The sequence below is a fragment of the Penicillium alfredii genome, assembly GCF_028826965.1.
Source record: "Penicillium alfredii strain IBT 34128 chromosome Unknown utg000012l_segment0_segment0, whole genome shotgun sequence".
Lineage (NCBI taxonomy): Eukaryota > Fungi > Ascomycota > Eurotiomycetes > Eurotiales > Aspergillaceae > Penicillium > Penicillium alfredii.
Genome location: NW_026622709.1, coordinates 1109132 through 1127476, shown reverse-complemented (window position 1 = coordinate 1127476; position 18345 = coordinate 1109132). Strand labels below are relative to the sequence as shown.

Below are 18345 nucleotides of genomic sequence, written 5' to 3'. Positions count from 1 at the left end.
CTTTTTATTTCTTTTCTTTCTTGGAATGGTAATTTTGCGACCAACGAACTTGACCCTCCAAAATTACACGCTCCACCATGGATCCACCGCATCCTCGGATCCCACGAGGCCCATTTTCTCTCCTGCCGAATCGTTCTCTGGCACTTTTAGGGCCGCTTCTGCTCTGTTCCCTTTCCCTTGGACTTTTCTTCTTTTCTTTCAACTAGGAAGAAAAGAGGCACCGTTTCAGTCTAAGTCTCCTTTTTTTTTTGTATTTCTTCTTTTTTTTCTTCTTTTTCTTCTTTTTTTTCGTCCGTTGTTTTTCCGGTGCCTTGTGCTTTTAGCCTGCACGGCATCTCAAAAAGCGAGCTAAGATTAAGCATCTTGGTATCTTCGTGCGCTTGGACCTACACTTCCACAACGCGTCGATCTGGTGTCTTTCTCGCTTGATACTCGACCTTCTTCTTCTTCTTCTTCTTCTTCACCTTTTCGTTCTATCTTTTTCCCTATCTCTCCCTTCCCCTCGCCTTTCCAGGCGCAATCCCTTCATCATTTCACCTGTTGAAAGAGGAGGAATTCTACAGCCAGAGTACGTTTCGCGATAAAAAAAGAAAAGGACGTTAAGCCACCATTGCAACGTGGCAACCCAAGTCCCTCCCTTGCTTGACCTCGAACTGGCTTGAAACGTGTCGGACCGACTGGTCAATTTTTCCCCGACCTTCAGAAAGCTCATTGTTTTTTTCTTCGACGCGTCTTTTCTAGGCCAACGCGAATTTCTTGAACCTAGGGCCACAAGATAAAAACACAAACACAAAAGTCCTGTGCGCGATTCACGTATATGGACAACCGACCGGCGACCGAGTACGCGCAGTCAGGTTCGCACCACCCAGCACCACCCAGCGACACACCTTCTGAACAACCCGCAGACCAGACTTCTGCTGCAGCCACTGCTCATTATACCCCTCAACCAGAGGTCCGCCCAACTCAGTACACCCCGCAGCCTGAGGTGCGACCCGCCAACATTTCGGCATCCAACACCCCGCAACCAGACTACGGTCTGAACCCCCCGGCCGCCCGTTCGCCCGCTTACCAGGATTACCTCCCGCGCCCACCGTCGTACGCGCCAAACACCCAGCCAGGCGGTGCGGCAGGTATGGCTCAAGCTACCAGTCCGTACATCACCTTGCCTGCGGGGCAGCGCAGCCCCTCGAACCTGAAGTCTGACGCGGCCGTTCCTATAGATCCCTCGCTGCCGGCCAACAGCCCTTCCTACCCTCCCCCCTACTCTCCCTACCAGCCACAGGGTCACGAAATGGCTCAGTACCAGAGTCACCCCCCGCCTCACCAGATGTACACCCGTCCAGAATGGCCTCACCACTATGGCCAACAGCCTCATGGCATGCCAGGGCCTTATGCCTCTCCGGCTACTACGGTTGGTTCTGCCTCCCCTGCTGCGACCGCCGTGCCGCGTTCTGATAAGGTATGTTTTTGATGGTTTCTGGGTGTGTTTTCTCAAAGGCTTCGCATGGTTCTATCATCGTTGTCTTGGGGGCACTGCTGGGTTTGACTGGCCCAGTTACCCTCCCAGGAACTTGTCAAAAACTGTCTTGTTTGGTCTTTATTTTGGTCTCGACTATTCTAGTGGTTGAGATGGCTTTTATACTTGCTTTGGGACCTTGACTGACCACCTATCTGTTTTCTAGGTCTATTCTTTTGTCCCGATCCCTGGTGCACAGCAGCACAAGCGACCCCGTCGCCGCTACGAGGAGATTGAGCGTATGTACAAGTGTGGGTGGAATGGCTGTGAAAAGGCATACGGAACGTTGAACCACCTGAATGCGCATGTGACGATGCAGTCGCACGGTGCTAAGCGGACCCCAGAAGGTATGTGAATCTCTTGTTCTCAGGTATTGTGCTTTGGGGATGGGCATATAGACTGTGTCGCAAATCGCTCCTTTGGGTTAGTACCGGCTACGCGGCGCTAGTGAGTTACACTAAATGCCGAGCTAAGCTTGTCTATCCCTTTGAGCCCCGCTGGTCTATCCCTGTTATCCCCGCGATCCCCGCGATTCTCGGGCTCATTATTTACTTACCTCGTTGGCTATTCTCGTCTCTTTCTGACTTTTCTGACTTCTCCCAGAATTCAAGGAGATCCGCAAGGAATGGAAGGCTCGTAAGAAGGAGGAAGAGGCCCAGCGCAAGGCCGCCGAGGACCGCGAGCGTGCTGCCGCTCAGTCTACTCCCAGCCAGGTTGACCAGCCTGGTCATTCTGATCCCTCTCAGGTGGGCCAGCCGCCTGCCTACGCTAGTGGAGTTCGTCCGCAGCTGCCCCCGATCGGTTACCAACCTGCCGATGGCCAGGTCCCCAGCCAATATGGTGCTCCTGGTGGTGGCATGGTCTACCAAAACAATGGACAGATGGGCTACCCTCCCAACTACCCCCACTCTCCCTACCAGAGTGGCCCCGTGTACCAGCAACGTGAGTAAACGTCGCCACCTGCTTGTTGCCAGCATCCCGACTCTCTCTCTCTCCCCCCCTCTGGACTTGTTCTGTGTTCTCTTCGAGTCGGTCATTCTCGCCTTCGCCCTGACCGGTCGGCTGATTGCTTTTCGTTCCGCCTTTCCAGAGCCTCAACCGACCAACTACCCGCAATAATCCCATAATCGAACTTCTCTCCCACGCTATGGATGGCAACTGCATTGTTTTCTAATCACGATATCCCTGCTTTTTATGTTCTGGTCGCGGATATGATCCCACCCCCTTCATCTCCGTCTTCTGAAGTCTCGCGCAAATGATACCACCCTCCTCTCTGCAGCTTTAATTCTTTCCGTCAAAGAGTGGCTTTCCAATTTTGTTCTCAACCTGTGATTCCTCCTTGCTCTTACATTAGAGTGCACCAAGCTCCACAGAAGACTCTTCTCTTCTCTTCTTTTTCTTCTTCTGTGTGTGTGCCTTTCTCCTTGGCTTACAAGAGATCCCTGTGGATGCTGGTTGCCGGGGCTGTGACTTAAGAATTGACTGGGTGGCGGATTCTTTTCTTTCTGTCTTTCTTTTTTCCTTTTTATAACGCATCGGGTTTCTTTCTCTGTTTTATCAGCATTCTCCCAAAATGAGATCCTTTTCTTTTCTTTCTTCTTTGGGAGGTTCTGATTGTCTTTCACTTGTTGATTAGTTGCTGTGTGTGTGTATTTATGTATGGAGTTTTGCTGTGTAGGTGTCATTCGATGCCTCTCCACTTTTCTGTCTTTCTCTTTTAACGTACATTGTGCTATGCTGGGCCTTGACGCAAATTTGACCCTGTGCAATATTCATTCGCTGGTAACTTTTCTTAAGGACCGACTGTCTTATTGGTGGCGTGGCGGTGGTTCTGTGTATGACGATCTTGATGTGTATTTTTGTGGGATTTCTTTTTTCTACGAAGCTCACAACTCTTATTTCTATTCTGTAATTCTATGGTTGTGAATGACTAGATTGCGTTTAGGGAGCATGCGTGTAAATGATCTAGCTGTTATATACACTATTGACCGAACAATTATTATTTCCCCTATTAAAATAGGCTCTCTATTGTCCTGCCAGAAAAACTCTAGAAACAAAGCAGATTTATACAAGAAGAATCTGCGTGTCATGATCAATAGGTACGTTGGCTTAGAGCAGACAAAAGTACAGTACCTGGATACTTGCATACATACATATAGAGTATAGATAGGGTTAGTTTAGGATCAGCCACCAGGGATGGTGGCTCAGCCCCTAGTAATTTTGGGCGATTTAAAGTTGGCTTAGATCCTGCTGGTGGCCGACGGCTCGTACTAGGCAGATACACCTAGGGCGAGATGTAACTGCGGTAGGCTAGTGGGATGGCGCTAAGTCAGTGTCGACGTCAGCTCTCAAGGCACTAAAATAAAAGAGGAAAAACAAAAATAGGAATAAAAGGGTGCAAAAAAAAGAACATTTATCCCTATAGTAATATGTACCAAATATAAAGTCCTGTCTTTTTCGACTCACTTATAGTGGAAAGGTTGGCAGGTATATTTTTTTCTCTCTTGGTGGCTTTGTATGATCTAGTATGCGGAAATAAACCTAACCCTCGGTACACTGATCTGCATCCGTCCCTCAGTTGAACCCCCGGGAACTAATGTAGTCTAGGAGCTAAGGCAAGTCATGGAATTCGGGGGGCAAAAATATGCTCTAGCGTCTCCGGCCCGGCTCCATCGGGGGAAACGTGGGTTGTTTGGTGGACTAAACTGCTTGCGGCTTAGATGGATCGGAGGAGCCACGTGAGTGATGTGTATGTTGATGCCTGAGGCATCAACAATTGGTGAAAGATCTCTGCCTGAAAGATAAGGGTTGAGAGCTAAACCCGATATCGCCTAGCCTATCTTAAATTATTGTTTCGCCGGAGATTCGGAGGTGTCCGCATTGCCAGGTTTAGTCTTCTTTTCTTTTTCTTGGTTAGCTTGCTGCTCTTCCCTTCCCTCCCTTCCCTTGATTTCCTCGGGCTAGCTATTCAGACCGATCTGGATCTCTGGGTCTGCTCTGGCTTTTCGGCTGTGACGCCAACCCTACCCCCTGACGCTTGAGCGATGATAGCCCGGATCCCGGGCTCGCTCTGGGGCAGAGCTTTGCGCAGCCGACTCGTCGTCGCACAGCAGCAGCGTTTTGCGCGCACACCCCAGTCCCTGACAGCGAGATCATTACCGAGCCTTGCGCGAGCCTATTCCACAGCCCCCGACCCCGCCGAACAACCCGCTGCCGCCGCCGACCATGAAGAACCCGAGCAACAACCCGCCGCACCGACCTCCATGCCACAGCAGCCCGCCCGCTTTGCGAACCGCTCAGGCCGGCTTAGTTTTCTGGACACTCGCAATCTCGGCGAGAAGGCAGAAGGCGATCTGCTGATGGCCATTGCGTCGCGACTGTCGCCCGATGTCGACGCGCCTGGCGATTCGATCTTGCCGTCGGGCCTGTCTCGCAAGGTGCTTGCGTCCCAGCTGGATCGCTCGCGGAAGGGCATCAATATCGAGCTGAAGTGGTTGAAGGATCCGCGCGAGTTGGCGGACCGTGTTGGGCGGGTCTTGCAGCTGGGCGACCCAGCGCTTGCGGTGGCGCTCATTCGCGGCGCCCAGAAAAATAAGATGAAGTGTGATGTTGCCTGGAACCATCTTTTGGCGTATTGTATGGATCGGAATCAGCCTCGGGTGGCTTTCAAGTTCTATAATGATGTGAGTTTTGGGGATATGCTTTTTCTGTTGTTTCATATGCCCTGGAAACTGACTGCTTTCGTTTTAGATGAAGAAACGCGGCCGCAAACCAAAGGAAACGACGTATACCATCATGCTTCGAGGATTTAGTCGGGCCTCCAAGTCCAAGGAAGTTGTTAAAACCGCCTACTCCGTCTACCGCTCGATCTCTGCTCCCAACTCGGCTGTCAAGCGCAGCACCATCCACACCAATGCCATGCTTACCGTCTGCCATCGCCACGAAGATATGAATATGCTGTGGCGGATTGCCGGAGATCTTCCGGAGGAGGGACCAGGAGCACCGGATATGGCGACCTACACTATTATCTTGACAGCCCTGCAATTTGCCGCCGCCAGGGATGTCAAGGCGCTGGGCCCGGACCAAATCGATAAGATCCTCGAGCGAAAAGCTCAAGCTGTCCGAGAAGGCAAGCGTGTCTGGGCCGATATTGTGTACCGATGGACCCACGAACACTTGACGCTGGACAACAAGGTGGTTCACGCCATGGCTACTCTGCTGCTGGAGGGTGCTAGTGACCGTGACTGCTACGACGTCCTGACACTGTATAACCAAACCATGGGTATTCCAATTTTGCAAGAGAAGCCGCCCCCAATTCCCAGTTCTTTTAAGGCCAGGGTCAATTCTGGACGGATTATGCAAGATACCTCTTCTGCTCCTCCCCCTCCTCCTAAGAGGCAGCCGGTGGAAGACGTTCCGTTCGTGGACGACGACAACCAGTTACTGGAACTGGCAAAGGCGGAAGAGGATGGAGTTGAGCCTGCTGTTGATGAACAGCAACCAGAAGAGGAGATGGAAGAGGAGGAAGAGGAATCCTTCGAGGACTTGTTTGACCCTGTCGTTCCACAGGAAGCAGACCTATCATACCTCCAACCCGACAACAAGGACCTCACCGTCATTTTGGATGCTTGTTTCACCATGACCCAAGGGACGGCGGCCGGCATGGCCTACTGGAGACATTTGACCTTGGGCGAAACCGACCACCACGTCGCTCCCGACCCTGTTTCTTTCCTTCAGTATCTGCGTCTTCTCCGTATCTCGCGGTCCAGCTTCGCCGCAGTTAAAGTTATGCGGGATCAGATGGTCGCCTCCAAACAAGCTAACGGAAAAGCCTTCCACGTGGCTCTCTCATCCTGTCGTCGTGACCGCCGCAACCCTTCGGTGTTGTTGTATGCGAATGAACTACTCTCGTTGATGCACCAGTCCCTGATTCTTCCCGACCCCCGAGCCCTGGAAGGGTATCTGGAGCTGATCCAGATCCTCTCCAATAACCCGGAGTCTCTGCTAGCGATGAACGGCCTGGGCGCAGACGAAGGCCTCGAGGCCCGCAGTCTACAGAATCTGGGCAAGAAGCTACAGGTCAAGCTGCGGCTCGTTGCTCTGGCCACGCTGCGTCCGCACATCAACCAGCTGCACGAGGCCATGGAGTACGGCAAGCCGTCGCCCAAGGGCCGCTGGTCCGCGCTCCATCAGCCCGAGATTGTCTTTGGCATGGTTGCTGCTAAGGTCATGGCCCGCGCGCGCATGTTGATTGACGATACCCTCAAAATCGAGTACATGCTGTTCGTCCCGAAGAGTGACCGCAAGACCCTGGAGTCAGAGTCGCGCATGCTGCGCAAGTACTCTGACAAGGAAACTGTCGCCAAATTCAGGTCGCAGAATATCTTCCCTACCATCGAGCAGAAGAACAGGTTCCTTCAACGCTCTTGAAATACTGAAACACGCAGCAAAAAGCCAGAGTGTTCTGCATCTACGCGGTTTTTGTATTTTCCTTTTTCTTTTCCTCATTTTCTTTTGGGATCTGTGCATGGGCTTGGGATCTGTATATTATCACTGCATGTCACCGTGTCTGGGGGTTTAGACGGCGTTTTGCATTTGCATTTGTATATAAGTGCATGGGCCCATTCTCCTCTACACATATATCAATCCACTCGATTTAAGTCTTGAATGCTTTTTCTTCTTCTTAGGGCCTTGATTGCGGGCTGTAACTGCTATAGCCCGCCGATCTCTAGCACGTCTTCTCTCCACTTTCTGACACGTCCCTTGGCCGAGAGAACTCTCTCTTCCAAGACCCAAGGGTCTCCACAGTCTTGCAAGAATGACAAGAACGATAAACATTCTCATTTCTATCTATGAAAATGGTTACTGATTTGTTTAGAGTTTTCCCAACCCAGTCACGCAATCCACATCGACGGTGGCATCTTGCATCGTGCCCTAACGGTTGAAACCGCGTCTAGTCTAGGGGCTTACTAGCATGACTGTGGCAGCGGACGTTAATTCCTTCAACACCTGTTAAGTTGTCCTTGTACATTCTTCTCTGCACGCAGAAGAAAGAAGAGAAGTGTCCAAAAAAACGATGGCCGGCCCCCAACAACGCCGCAAATGGTATAAACTACAATGGTTTGCAGACCACGACACCAAAGAGGAGAGATGGCTTCTCCTCAAACTTGATCTGTTGATTGTCCCCTATGCCTTCCTGGCTTACTGGACCAAGTATATCGACCAGGCCAATATCAGTACGTGGATTTTTGCCCCTTCTCATGTTACTGCCAGAGATATCTTTAACTTAACTGGATTTCCACAGACAACGCCTATGTCTCTGGCCTCAAAGAAGACTTGAATTTGCATGGTAATGAGCTCGTCCAGCTGCAGACTATGTATACCATTGGCGCCGTGGTTGGCCAGCTGCCCTTTGCGTATTTGTTCACTAAGCTGCCGATGTCGTGGGTCATCCCATTTATGGATGTTGCCTGGGGGATCTTTACGCTGGTCCAGTATCGGGCTACTTCGTATGCGGAGCTGGCGGCGTATCGGTTTCTTGTTGGTTGGTTTGAGGTAAGTGATCATGGTACATGTTAGAATGGGCTCAGATGGACATTACTCATTCTTTTGTTGCTTTTCCTGTGCTTAGGCTGCTTTTTATCCTGGAATGCATTATATATTTGGTAAGAAATCCAAGAAATCTCCAGTATTCCTTTAACCAGACAAATTCTTACTTCTGATACTACAGGCTCGTGGTACCGCAGCGACGAGATCTCCCGACGAGGCGGATGCTTCTACGTCGGCCTGACCCTGGGCACGCTGACAGCAAGCCTCATCCAAGCAGGCGCCTCAAGCAGACTCGACGGTGTCAACGGCCTAGCCGGCTGGCGATGGATGTACATAATCTGCGCGATAATCACAATCCCCATCGCCATCCTGGGCTACTTCATTCTCCCAGGCACGCCCGACAAGCCCAACAAACTCGTCCTCAAACAGGATGACATCGCCCTCGCGCGCACGCGCCTCGAGCGCGCCTCGCATCGTATCAAAGAAGACCCGCTCTCATGGCATACTATCACCAAAGTCAGCCGTAACTGGAAGTTCTGGGCGCTGCTCTGGCTGGACATCTTCTTCTGGAACGCCAGCGTCAACACCACGACCGGCGGCTACCAGCTGTGGCTGAAGAGTCTGGACCGGTTCTCGACGAGCCGGCTGAACGAGCTGGCGGCTATCTCGCCGGCGTTAGGTATACTTTATACGCTGATTGTATGCTTTTCCTCGGATCTGTTGCTTGGACCCGCCTGGGCGATTACCGTGTCCCATGTCTGGAATATCATCGGCATCGTCGTCTTGGTTATCTGGCGCGTTCCGGAGTCAGCTTTGTGGTTTGCTTTCTTTACTACATACTCGGCTGTTGCTATGTCCAGTGTGCTGTATGGCTGGGTTAATAGTCAGTTACGGTACTCGCCCGTTGAGCGTGCTCTGACACTTGTTCTGGTTAATGCTGTTGCTCAGTCGACGACGGCTTGGACGCCGCTTTTGGTTTTCAAAACCGTTGAGGGGCCTCGCTTTATGAAGGGCTATTCTTTTGTTTTGGGGAATGCTATCTGCTTGATTGTGCTCGCGCATGTCATCCAGTTCTTTCTTTCGCGGGAAGAGTAAGTACGGAGTGTATAGGGTTGGAGTTTGGGAATTTGTCCTTTTAACTGATGTTCTGTTTAGGAAGAATAATGCTCGACGGAACAGTGCGTCTGACTCGACTACAGGAGACTCGGGTACTTTGGAGTCTGGAGTCCCTGCGGATTCGGTGCAGGGGAAAGAAGATCGATCTTGGTAAGATATTGATATCAATGTAGTACATTGGAGAAACCACAGAGCGGTTGTTTTCTTCTAGTCAAGAGAAGTATATTCACAATACCTGGACACACCAAAGTCAATATCCGAGTATGTATAGATGAATGGTTCATAGTATGGCCCTACTTTACAAGTACAGCCTCTGCATAACTCAACCAAACAATTTCATTTCCCTCTTAATTGTGATAACACAAAATCCTCTCACTGGCCACCCAACTTATATAAGTGCATGGGCCCATTCTCCTCTACACATATATCAATCCACTCGATTTAAGTCTTGAATGCTTTTTCTTCTTCTTAGGGCCTTGATTGCGGGCTGTAACTGCTGACGAGGCAGCGTCACGCAATCGCGCATCAGATGGTGAAATATCTCCCCTGCCCCTCTCTTCCCCGACTTCTTACTCAATTGATACTTCTTGACGATGGACTTGACGCGAGAATATGCGATGCCGGTGCGACAAGATCGATTGCCCATAGAATCTGAGGCAGTGGAGATGATGGCGAAGGTTTCGTCTGCGGCACGCCATCTGCACATCTATATCCATGGAATCATGCAGGGTAGGCATCCGTCTATAGCAGGGGTAGCTTCTTAGTATTCGGGGATCCTCCGTACTTCCCGCCCTCTCCAAGTCGATGGCGTGAGAACCGAGGCCGATGGCAATGACCGAGGCGGGGATATGGAGTAACTTTTTCTTTGGGCATTTATTCGAATTGATTCGGACGACTCCTATATCTATTCTTCTGTTGCCAGGGAGGTTTTGAGTCTTATAGAGAGCAGGATCAGAACTATAGCAACATGGGAGACACGGGCGCAGTAACGGGCCAGAATAACCCGGTTAATGGCACTGACACTGGCACTGGCAAGAAACAGATCCTCCTCAATGCATTTGACATGTCGACCGTGGGACACTTGTCTCCTGGACAATGGAAGGTTGGTATAATACAATTGCCCCGTGAAGACAAAGAACAAACCACTCACCATCTCTCTCCCTCGCACGCATAGAACCCCAAGGACAAATCAGCCACGAAGCGCAGTCTGGACTACTGGGTCGAGCTAGCTAAGCTCCTGGAGCGTGGCGGAATCAACGCCTTGTTCCTGGCGGATACCACCGGTGGCTATGATACGTACGAGGGCAAAGTGGACGAGTGTATTCGGCGAGCGGCGCAGTGGCCGGTGACGGACCCAACCATTGTGAGTTGACCAAAGAGGGCGAAGAATAGAATGAAGAAAAGAACTGACTCGAGGCTAGCCGATCTCTGCGATGGCTGCTGTGACCAAGAATCTGGCGTTCGGGATCACAGCCTCAACCTCCTTCGAGCCTCCGTTCCTGTTGGCAAAGCGCTTTTCGACCCTCGACCACTTGACCAATGGCCGGTTGGGCTGGAATATTGTCACTTCCTATAAGAAGGCGGCTTTCAAGGCTATTGGGCTGGATAGTCCGATTGAGCATGATGAACGGTACCGCCAGGCGGATGAGTACCTCAAGGTGGTTTACAAGTGTGTACCAGTCCCTCCAGTAGATCGCAAAAGAGGAACTCACGTCTGTCTGAAACAGGCTCTGGGAAGGTTCTTGGGCGTCTGATGCGCTCTCTCCCAACCCCGAGACAGACTCGTACATAGACCCAGACAAGGTCCGACAGATCAACCACAAAGGGAAGTACTTCTCTCTCAACACGCGGCACATAGTCGACCCATCGCCTCAGCGAACGCCGTTCCTCTTCCAAGCTGGAACTTCTTCGGCCGGGTCAGCGTTTGCTTCGACCCACGCAGAAGCCGTTTTTGTTTCCTCGCACTCGCCTGAGGTGCTGCGGCCCAAGATCGCAAACATCCGCAAGCAAGCCGCCGAGCTGGGCCGCGACCCGCAGTCAATCAAGTTCTTTGGCACGTTCACGCCCATCATCGGCGAGAGTGACGAGGCCGCCTGGGCCAAGTACGAGGAGCTGAAGCAGTACGCGTCAGTGATTGGCGGCCTGGTCCTGTTCAGTGGCTGGACGGGCATCGATATCTCCAAGATCCCGCTGGATCAGGACCTGACAGCTGCGGATTCTCTGGAGGCCGGTAAAGTGACCAGTCTTCTTGATTCTCTCCTCCAGACTAGCAAGGACATCCCCCGCTGGACGCCGCGCGTGGTCGCCGAGAAGGCGGCCATTGGTGGCTTGGGCCCCGTGGCAATTGGTAGTCCTGCGACTGTCGCAGATGAGCTGGAGCGCTGGATTCGAGAAGCTGACCTTGACGGGTTCAATATCGGCTATGTTACCACGCCCGGTTCCTTCAAGGACCTGGTTGACTTGCTTATCCCGGAGCTTAGAAGACGGGGTGTGTACCCAGATCTTTCAGAGGAACCCCTTACGGCTCGTGAGAAGATCTATGGAAAGGGTCAGAAAGAGCTCCGGGCTGATCACCCTGGGAGTCGGTTCAAGTACGACGTGTACCAGGAGGAAGAGCCCTACATTGGGGCCGAGACGAGTTGATACGAGTCGCGAGTCAATGACATGACCATGTTGAATCTACTTGAACAGTATCACAAATAGTGGATAACATCGTAATGTCAATTCGTATGCTTTCTGAAGCATAAATGTGCAAAGTTGTCGAAGTTGTCGAAGTTGTCGAAGTAAACAGGTGAAAGTGGAGCGAGAAAGGCCTCAGACTGCAATGTCTATTGGAATCCCGGTTTTAAAGGACCTCTTCGACCCCCTTAGAACCCCGGTTCTAACATGTGCGTGACTTACATCTTCGCCTTGGGGGTCTTCTTTCTCACTTCTTCTCACTCTCTCCACCAGATAGTAATGACTACACCCACTAAACCCCTGGTTTGAACACCTACCGGGTATGAAGCTGGATGGCTGGATTGCGTTATGGATAGACGGTAGATTAACCTTGGAACGGTCTTAGTACCAATAACATTAGGGAATAGCGATGGAATTTTCCTCGTAATGCAACGATATAATAACAATAATAACCCGTACGCAGTGTTTGACTAGCCAGGGGAAAGATAAACAAATCGCGTCAGCAGCCAGGAGGAAAGACAAACAAATCGCGTTCGCAGCCAGTAGAAAGGATAAACAAATCGCGTCAACCGCCAGTATTTGTGTCCAAGTTTCGAAGCACGAGGGGCTTGTGTTGGTCTCCCCGCTGAACCTTAGACGGAGATCTCGGAGCAGGAGGAGTCACTACACTCTGTGGAGATTTCACATAGACGAACTCGGTGGCGGAGGGGATGTTTTCCCCGGTACGGGGAATATGTGGAGGTCATCCGCTTCCCATGACGCAACATCTGACTCCGAGTCAGTGTCAAGTTCTTCGTCTGGGGCATCTGCGGCTCCACTCATTGCAAGGACTCTGTGTAAAATCCATTGCATCTGTAATAAGACGGCCGAAGGAAGCGGGCGAAGCTCAGGGTCGTCAGTCCGGATCTCAATTATTTCGCCGGAACAAATCTTTTTTTCGGTCAAGCAATTCCAGAGCTTGATATTACGCGGACCACAGTCGAGGTTGCGGGGGAGACAAGGCTTTTCGGTAATCGGGACTTGAGATCGGTATGTAGCTGGCCTTAGCCAACAGAATTGGACTTGCATGGACTTTCTATCATCTGCTACCTGAAGAGGTTTGAGGGCGAAACAGCTTTTGCCCCATAGTGTATGCACAAGGGTCATTAAGCAAAGCAAATTGGATGGAACCTCGGTCCCTTGCGGACCAAGCACGGCTTCTCTCCATTCCTTGACTTTCTCTGGACCCCAGAAAAGAGTCAGGATATCCCAGAAAACTTGTTGTTGATCGGACTGTTCGTTTTTGCCCATACTATAGCAATAGATATGGGCGACTTCGATCGGAATGCCTGCCTTGCTTATAATGCAGGTCTCTTTGTCTCGTTCAAGAACCTAGTATTTCATATAAGTAAGATAAATAAAGAGGAGAAAAGTGACCGGCGTACAGTTTTTTTTGCAGACTCTGAGCGAGAGATAGGTCGAGGGATTCTAGAGGTTGGATTGAAAGCTTCTTCAGCTGTCCGTTTCTTCGATCGAGTATCCTGTGTCTCCCGAGTACGAGCTGCCCCTATATAGCATAATATTAGTTTGGAGTAGAGAGAAAGAGGGAGAGAAAAGATAATATCTCACAAGCTTTGGCTGTTCGTGTGATGTCCTGACTCCGGAGTGATACTGAAACACTCGGGTCGCCAGCTTCAGCTTTGTGAACGAATGATTCAAGGGCACTCAGTTCCGCAAGCCAGAGACATGACCAGGCCATGGAATCGATGGATTGTAAATTTGTGGCTTCTTGTAGCCGCTCAATCAGGGACACCCTCAAAGGTTCGTCTAGCTCTGTTGCTGGGTTCATTCTGGGGATGGGTTAGCATCCATCGTGAGTGGGGGAGACGTAGTGGGTCCGAAGGAGACGTAGTGGGTCCGAAGTACGGGCAAGATAACAGAACGCACCTGAAAGTACAGAGGAAATGTCAACAGAAGGAAATGAGTACAGAGCCTTAGAAAATGGAAGACCCAGGAATAGAAAATGGACTCTGGGGCTTAGAAGATAGATGGACAAGAGGAAAGATGAGAATTGAACCTTCCCCTCAAAGAATTCCCTGGATGCATCACGTGGAGTTTGGAGCTTTTCCTAACTGAGGTAGGGAAAGGTCATGTGACCTAGAGACAGTTCCCAAAGTTACCTAGTACCTACAGTAGCCTTTCCGAGACAGCTACACGTTACCTTCTCCCTTTGCTTCTCCAGCGTTCTCTGCTTCTGCGCTCCAAGTCGAATTAAATCTTTCATTGAATCGCAATCATGGCCAGCGTACAGCACGGCCAGCCCTACGACTCGCGCGACGATGACTCGCTGCTGGAAGATGACCTGATGGCCGACGATGGTGAGTGCTGACAATGGTCTTGGTCTTGGATTATCTCCCTGTGTCTCTGTTTCTCTATCTATCTCTGCTACGATTCTCACCCGTGTTTGATTTAGCCATCGAGGCCGATGACCCCCTGCGCGATACCTCCGACACGGCTCCCCTGCGAGGCAACATTGAATCCGACTCGGGATCCAGAGGCGGTGCTTCTGGCTATGGCAACTACTTGACCTCCTCAATCCCCGGCGAGGACCGTCGCGCGACACAGAACACCATCGACGAGACGGTTTGGGCGACGTTGTCGCGCGACCTGGTTGCCGTGTGGGAGAAGATGCGCCAGGTGCTCTGGCCCAAGTACCTGCTGGGTGGCATGATGCAGCGCGGTGGCGGTGGTATCAACGATGCTGAGAGAGGCGAAGCTACTGGATTTGGTCGCAACCTGCGCGGACTGGTTGGGCGCTGGCCCGATCCCGACGTGGTCCTGCAGGGTGGAATGAGTGAGGGGTTGCGCGATTGGGATCTTTGGTATGATTCCAGCAGGACTCATTTTGGTCGCTTTGTGCCTGGCCTCAAAAGCTAACTATCGTCTCTTCTTTCTACTTGCAGGGGTCCGCTGATCTTCTGTTTGGTCCTGAGTTTGTTCCTGTCCGTCGCCAAGGGCGATCAGGCGTCGCTGGTTTTCTCGGGTGTTTTCTGTATCGTCTGGATCGGCGAGGCCGCAGTGACGCTTCAGATTAAGCTTCTTGGTGGCAAGATGTACGTGTGGTTTCTCTATTTCCCTTCTGCTTGGGGGTGTTTTGTCTACTGACACGACGGGCCTCTAGTTCCTTCTTTCAGTCCGTCTGCATCATCGGTTACACGCTCTTCCCGCTAGTCATTGCCTCCCTTCTTAGCGCCGTGGGCCTTCCTACAATTGCTCGCATACCAGTCTACCTTGTCCTGGTGGCATGGTCGTTGGCAGCAGGCGTCAGCATCCTGGGTGGTTCGGGGGTGGTACGAAACCGAGTCGGCATCGCGGTGTACCCGCTTTTTGTGTTCTATGTTGCGATCGGATGTCTTTGTTTCATTAGTTAAAAAGAGGTGGTCTCGCACCCTCTGCAGCATCGAGGAAGCCCTATCACATGATCGAGGGCTGGGGAAGAATGACTCCCATTGAGCATTCTGTGTATTAGACCTGGATACCGGCATATCCTATTCAATGTATGCAATGTACTTTGTTCCTATTGATTGTTCGATGCAGCCTTTGATTTATCTCATTTATCTTGTTCATCTGAATAATCTGAATGACCTCAATAATCTCAATAATGTTAATAGTCTATTTAATCGCTCTAATTGTCTATTGATCCCATTGACTTCGTTTGCTGCGGGGCGGAGCGGTGACCGGGACAACGCTTTATCTTCGCCGTTCCTCCTTTCATCGTCTCTTTCTCTTCCTCCCAACACCCGCTACAACTCCCTTTCGACTCTGATTCGGCTGGTCTGAATCGTCCTGACTCCCCTACCTCGATTACTTGTGTCTCTTCAAGCTCCCCTCACCCTCACCTCAAAGCTCCTCTCCTTCTTGTGCGTTTGCGATACCCACCACTTTCTCTCCTTCGGTCGGCTCTCTGTACAAGACAACTGTGTCAGAGAGCTTTTATTTTAAAAAGAATCCAAGGCCTGGACACCTGGTAAGTGACTGCTTCCAGAGAGGAAGGGGGAGCAGTTCCCCGCGGTGCTTGGAGACTTGTTGCTGACGCTGCATGGAAGCTCTGAAGAACGAGCAAAAAAGAAATGGCGAAACCGACTGGTATGACCGAAGTCCTACAACCCTATCACTGCCTAGTCTAACCGAGTGTGTGTGTTTGTTGCAGTGAGCGCCGAACACGCGCAGTCGCCTCCCTCGGACAATGACGGAGGTGAGCGGCCTGTGCGGAAGCAGCTCAAGGAAACCAGCATCGAGTCGACCTCGCAAGCTGGTGGAAATACCCGATCCAGCAGCGGCGGCAGGAAGCGCTCCATCGAAGAGTCGCGTGAGGATGGCGCGGCTGTTGATCCCAACGAGAACGGTTTGAACCAACGAAAGCGATCGCGCGAGTGCACCCCCGAAGACCCCAAACTTTCTTCCGAGTCGGTCAAGAATGAGGAGGCAAATGCCGGTACCGCTTCTCACAATGTGAGTGACCCTGAATCCACCAACCCTGAAGTGGCCCCCCTCCTGGAAACAATCAAGGACAGCGATGAAGCCACCGCACCATCCGAGCAGGATGAAGATGCCCCTTCTGGACACCCCAGGGACAGCGAAGAGGATACGAACTCCTCGTCTGGAGACTCCATCGACATTGTCGAGACTGATCCTGCCTCCTCTGGATACTCCGTGGACAGTGACGAGAATGATTCTGTGTTTTCTGGAGACTCAACCGATGATGACTCGAATGATACTGCTTCTTCCGGTGATTCCACGGACGATCACTCCGACGAGGATGCCTCTTCAGAAGACCACACAGACAGCGATGAGAATGATGATGCCAACTCTGAATCCCAGGCTTCCGAACACGAATTCCCCGCAATTGGCCGATACCAGGACGCATCAACCAGCACTGCGCCGCGAAATGTGAGTGACTCTGAATTTGAATCCGATAGTTTGGAAGCCACCAATTCCCCGGACACCACCCTGGAGGAGATCCAAACCACCAAAATCCCTGAGGAACAAGATGCCAAAATTCCTGCAGATATCCTTCCAAAGGATACCCAGGAATCGCACAAGGCCAATCTCAAGAATGATGATGATACCAACCCAATTTCACAGGACACCGACAAGTCTGCGGCCGAGAGCACCTCCGGCGCTACCACCAATCCTCCCGACAATGCCGACGAAGCCGCAAAGGTTCCCAAGAAGAAGAGGAGCAGGGAGCAACTTGAAGACGATTCGAAGGGATCCGGGGCTGTGACTACCACTGAACCCAAGTCTGCCCCTCTTGACGAGAAAGCCACAGTCGAGGGAGAGCCTGAGAAGAAAAAACATCGTGATAACTCCCAGGAACGAGAATCCAAGACGGACAAGGTTTGTGTCTTAAATTTTTCTCCGATATTTCAAAGCAATTTTTAACGTTTCTTCCCTGGCAGGCTTTTGCTGCGAGTGCATTCGGGAATGCATCTGCCGCTTCCCCATTTGCTTCGTTGGGCGCTGCGAAGACTAAGACTACTGCTAATGAACCATCGGATGCTGACAAAACTACCTCCACTTCTGCGTTTGCATCGTCTGGGTTGGCTGCCTTTGCCGGCTCTGAAAAGTCCCCGTTCGGCACCTTGGGTGCATCGACCCCTTCTGTTTTCAAGTCCGCCAGTTCTACTCCATCAGCTTTTGCCTCGGCCTCGGGCAGTTCGGGATTTAGCGCTCTCGGAACTGGCTTCGCCGGGGTCGGTGGCGGTTTTTCTGGGACTGCTAGACCAGGTGGTCTAACCAGCTTTGCGTCTCCCAACTCCCCTGCTACCTTTGGTGAATCCAAAGCCAAACCATTTGGAGCTGAAGAATCTGAGGGTGAGGAAAGTGACAACAACGACGATGAAGAAGCAGATACGTTTGAAGCGGAAAAGACCGACGAGCGATTCTTTGAACAAACCAGTATGCATCTTCATCTACATTTTTGCATTCGTTGGTTGGTTTACTGACACGATCACAGTTGAAACTGGCGAGGAAGAAGAGGAGACCGCTTTTACGTGCAAGGCTAAGCTGTTCAATTTCTCGAACAAGGAATGGAAGGAGCGTGGCATCGGCACTTTCAAGGTCAACGTGCGACGGGGTCCCAACGGCAAGCGATCTGGCCGGATGATCATGCGTGCGGACGGCGCTGGGCGTGTGATGCTGAACAGCCCGATCTTCAAGGGGATGAACTATGGAGATCCCAAGGGCGAGGCTCCCTCAACTAAGCAGATTCTCCTGGGCAGCACGGAAGACAACCGCACCGTGCCACTGCTGCTTCGCGTAAGTTCCTTCTCCGTGCTTCAATCCGTCTTGTTACAATAAGCGTGCTAACCATCTGGCTTAGACTGGGAACGAATCCCTTGCTAAGGATCTGTACTCGGTGATCAAGGACCTGTTGGAAGAAGCTTGAAGAAGATCAGTGGGGTGAAGAAGAGTTGAGCGATAAAGATTTTCAAAGATTTTCT

General features: G+C 51.4%; 7 protein-coding genes across 7 annotated transcripts; 6 read left to right on the top strand and 1 right to left on the bottom strand.

The window, feature by feature from the left end:
- Nucleotides 1–817: 817 nt before the first annotated feature.
- On the top strand, nt 818–2466 carry NUU61_009959 (putative C2H2 transcription factor (Con7); the record flags this gene model as incomplete). The annotated part of the gene is made up of 3 exons (XM_056660484.1): nt 818–1459; nt 1683–1863; nt 2120–2466. The coding sequence occupies 3 exons, from the start codon at nt 818–820 to the stop codon at nt 2464–2466; spliced, it is 1170 nt and encodes a 389-aa protein (XP_056506982.1).
- Nucleotides 2467–4560: 2094 nt separating this feature from the next.
- On the top strand, nt 4561–6946 carry NUU61_009958 (pentatricopeptide repeat-containing protein; the record flags this gene model as incomplete). The annotated part of the gene is made up of 2 exons (XM_056660483.1): nt 4561–5199; nt 5267–6946. 2 exons carry the CDS (start codon nt 4561–4563, stop codon nt 6944–6946), a joined length of 2319 nt encoding a protein of 772 aa, XP_056506981.1.
- A 646-nt stretch (nt 6947–7592) lies between these two features.
- Nucleotides 7593–9160, top strand: NUU61_009957 (putative MFS transporter Seo1; the record flags this gene model as incomplete). The annotated part of the gene is made up of 3 exons (XM_056660482.1): nt 7593–7752; nt 7821–8060; nt 8247–9160. The coding sequence occupies 3 exons, from the start codon at nt 7593–7595 to the stop codon at nt 9158–9160; spliced, it is 1314 nt and encodes a 437-aa protein (XP_056506980.1).
- A 988-nt stretch (nt 9161–10148) lies between these two features.
- On the top strand, nt 10149–11824 carry NUU61_009956 (xenobiotic compound monooxygenase, DszA family; the record flags this gene model as incomplete). The annotated part of the gene is made up of 4 exons (XM_056660481.1): nt 10149–10283; nt 10356–10544; nt 10603–10850; nt 10909–11824. 4 exons carry the CDS (start codon nt 10149–10151, stop codon nt 11822–11824), a joined length of 1488 nt encoding a protein of 495 aa, XP_056506979.1.
- Nucleotides 11825–12541: 717 nt separating this feature from the next.
- NUU61_009955 (uncharacterized protein) lies at nt 12542–13150 on the bottom strand (the record flags this gene model as incomplete). The annotated part of the gene is made up of 1 exon (XM_056660480.1): nt 12542–13150. The coding sequence occupies one exon, from the start codon at nt 13148–13150 to the stop codon at nt 12542–12544; it is 609 nt and encodes a 202-aa protein (XP_056506978.1).
- A 985-nt stretch (nt 13151–14135) lies between these two features.
- On the top strand, nt 14136–15270 carry NUU61_009954 (Yip1 domain protein; the record flags this gene model as incomplete). Its single annotated transcript, XM_056660479.1, has 4 exons — nt 14136–14217; nt 14313–14721; nt 14803–14952; nt 15021–15270. The coding sequence occupies 4 exons, from the start codon at nt 14136–14138 to the stop codon at nt 15268–15270; spliced, it is 891 nt and encodes a 296-aa protein (XP_056506977.1).
- Nucleotides 15271–15969: 699 nt separating this feature from the next.
- Nucleotides 15970–18290, top strand: NUU61_009953 (uncharacterized protein; the record flags this gene model as incomplete). The annotated part of the gene is made up of 5 exons (XM_056660478.1): nt 15970–15985; nt 16050–17239; nt 17302–17800; nt 17859–18160; nt 18225–18290. 5 exons carry the CDS (start codon nt 15970–15972, stop codon nt 18288–18290), a joined length of 2073 nt encoding a protein of 690 aa, XP_056506976.1.
- Between the last annotated feature and the right edge of the window lie 55 nt (nt 18291–18345).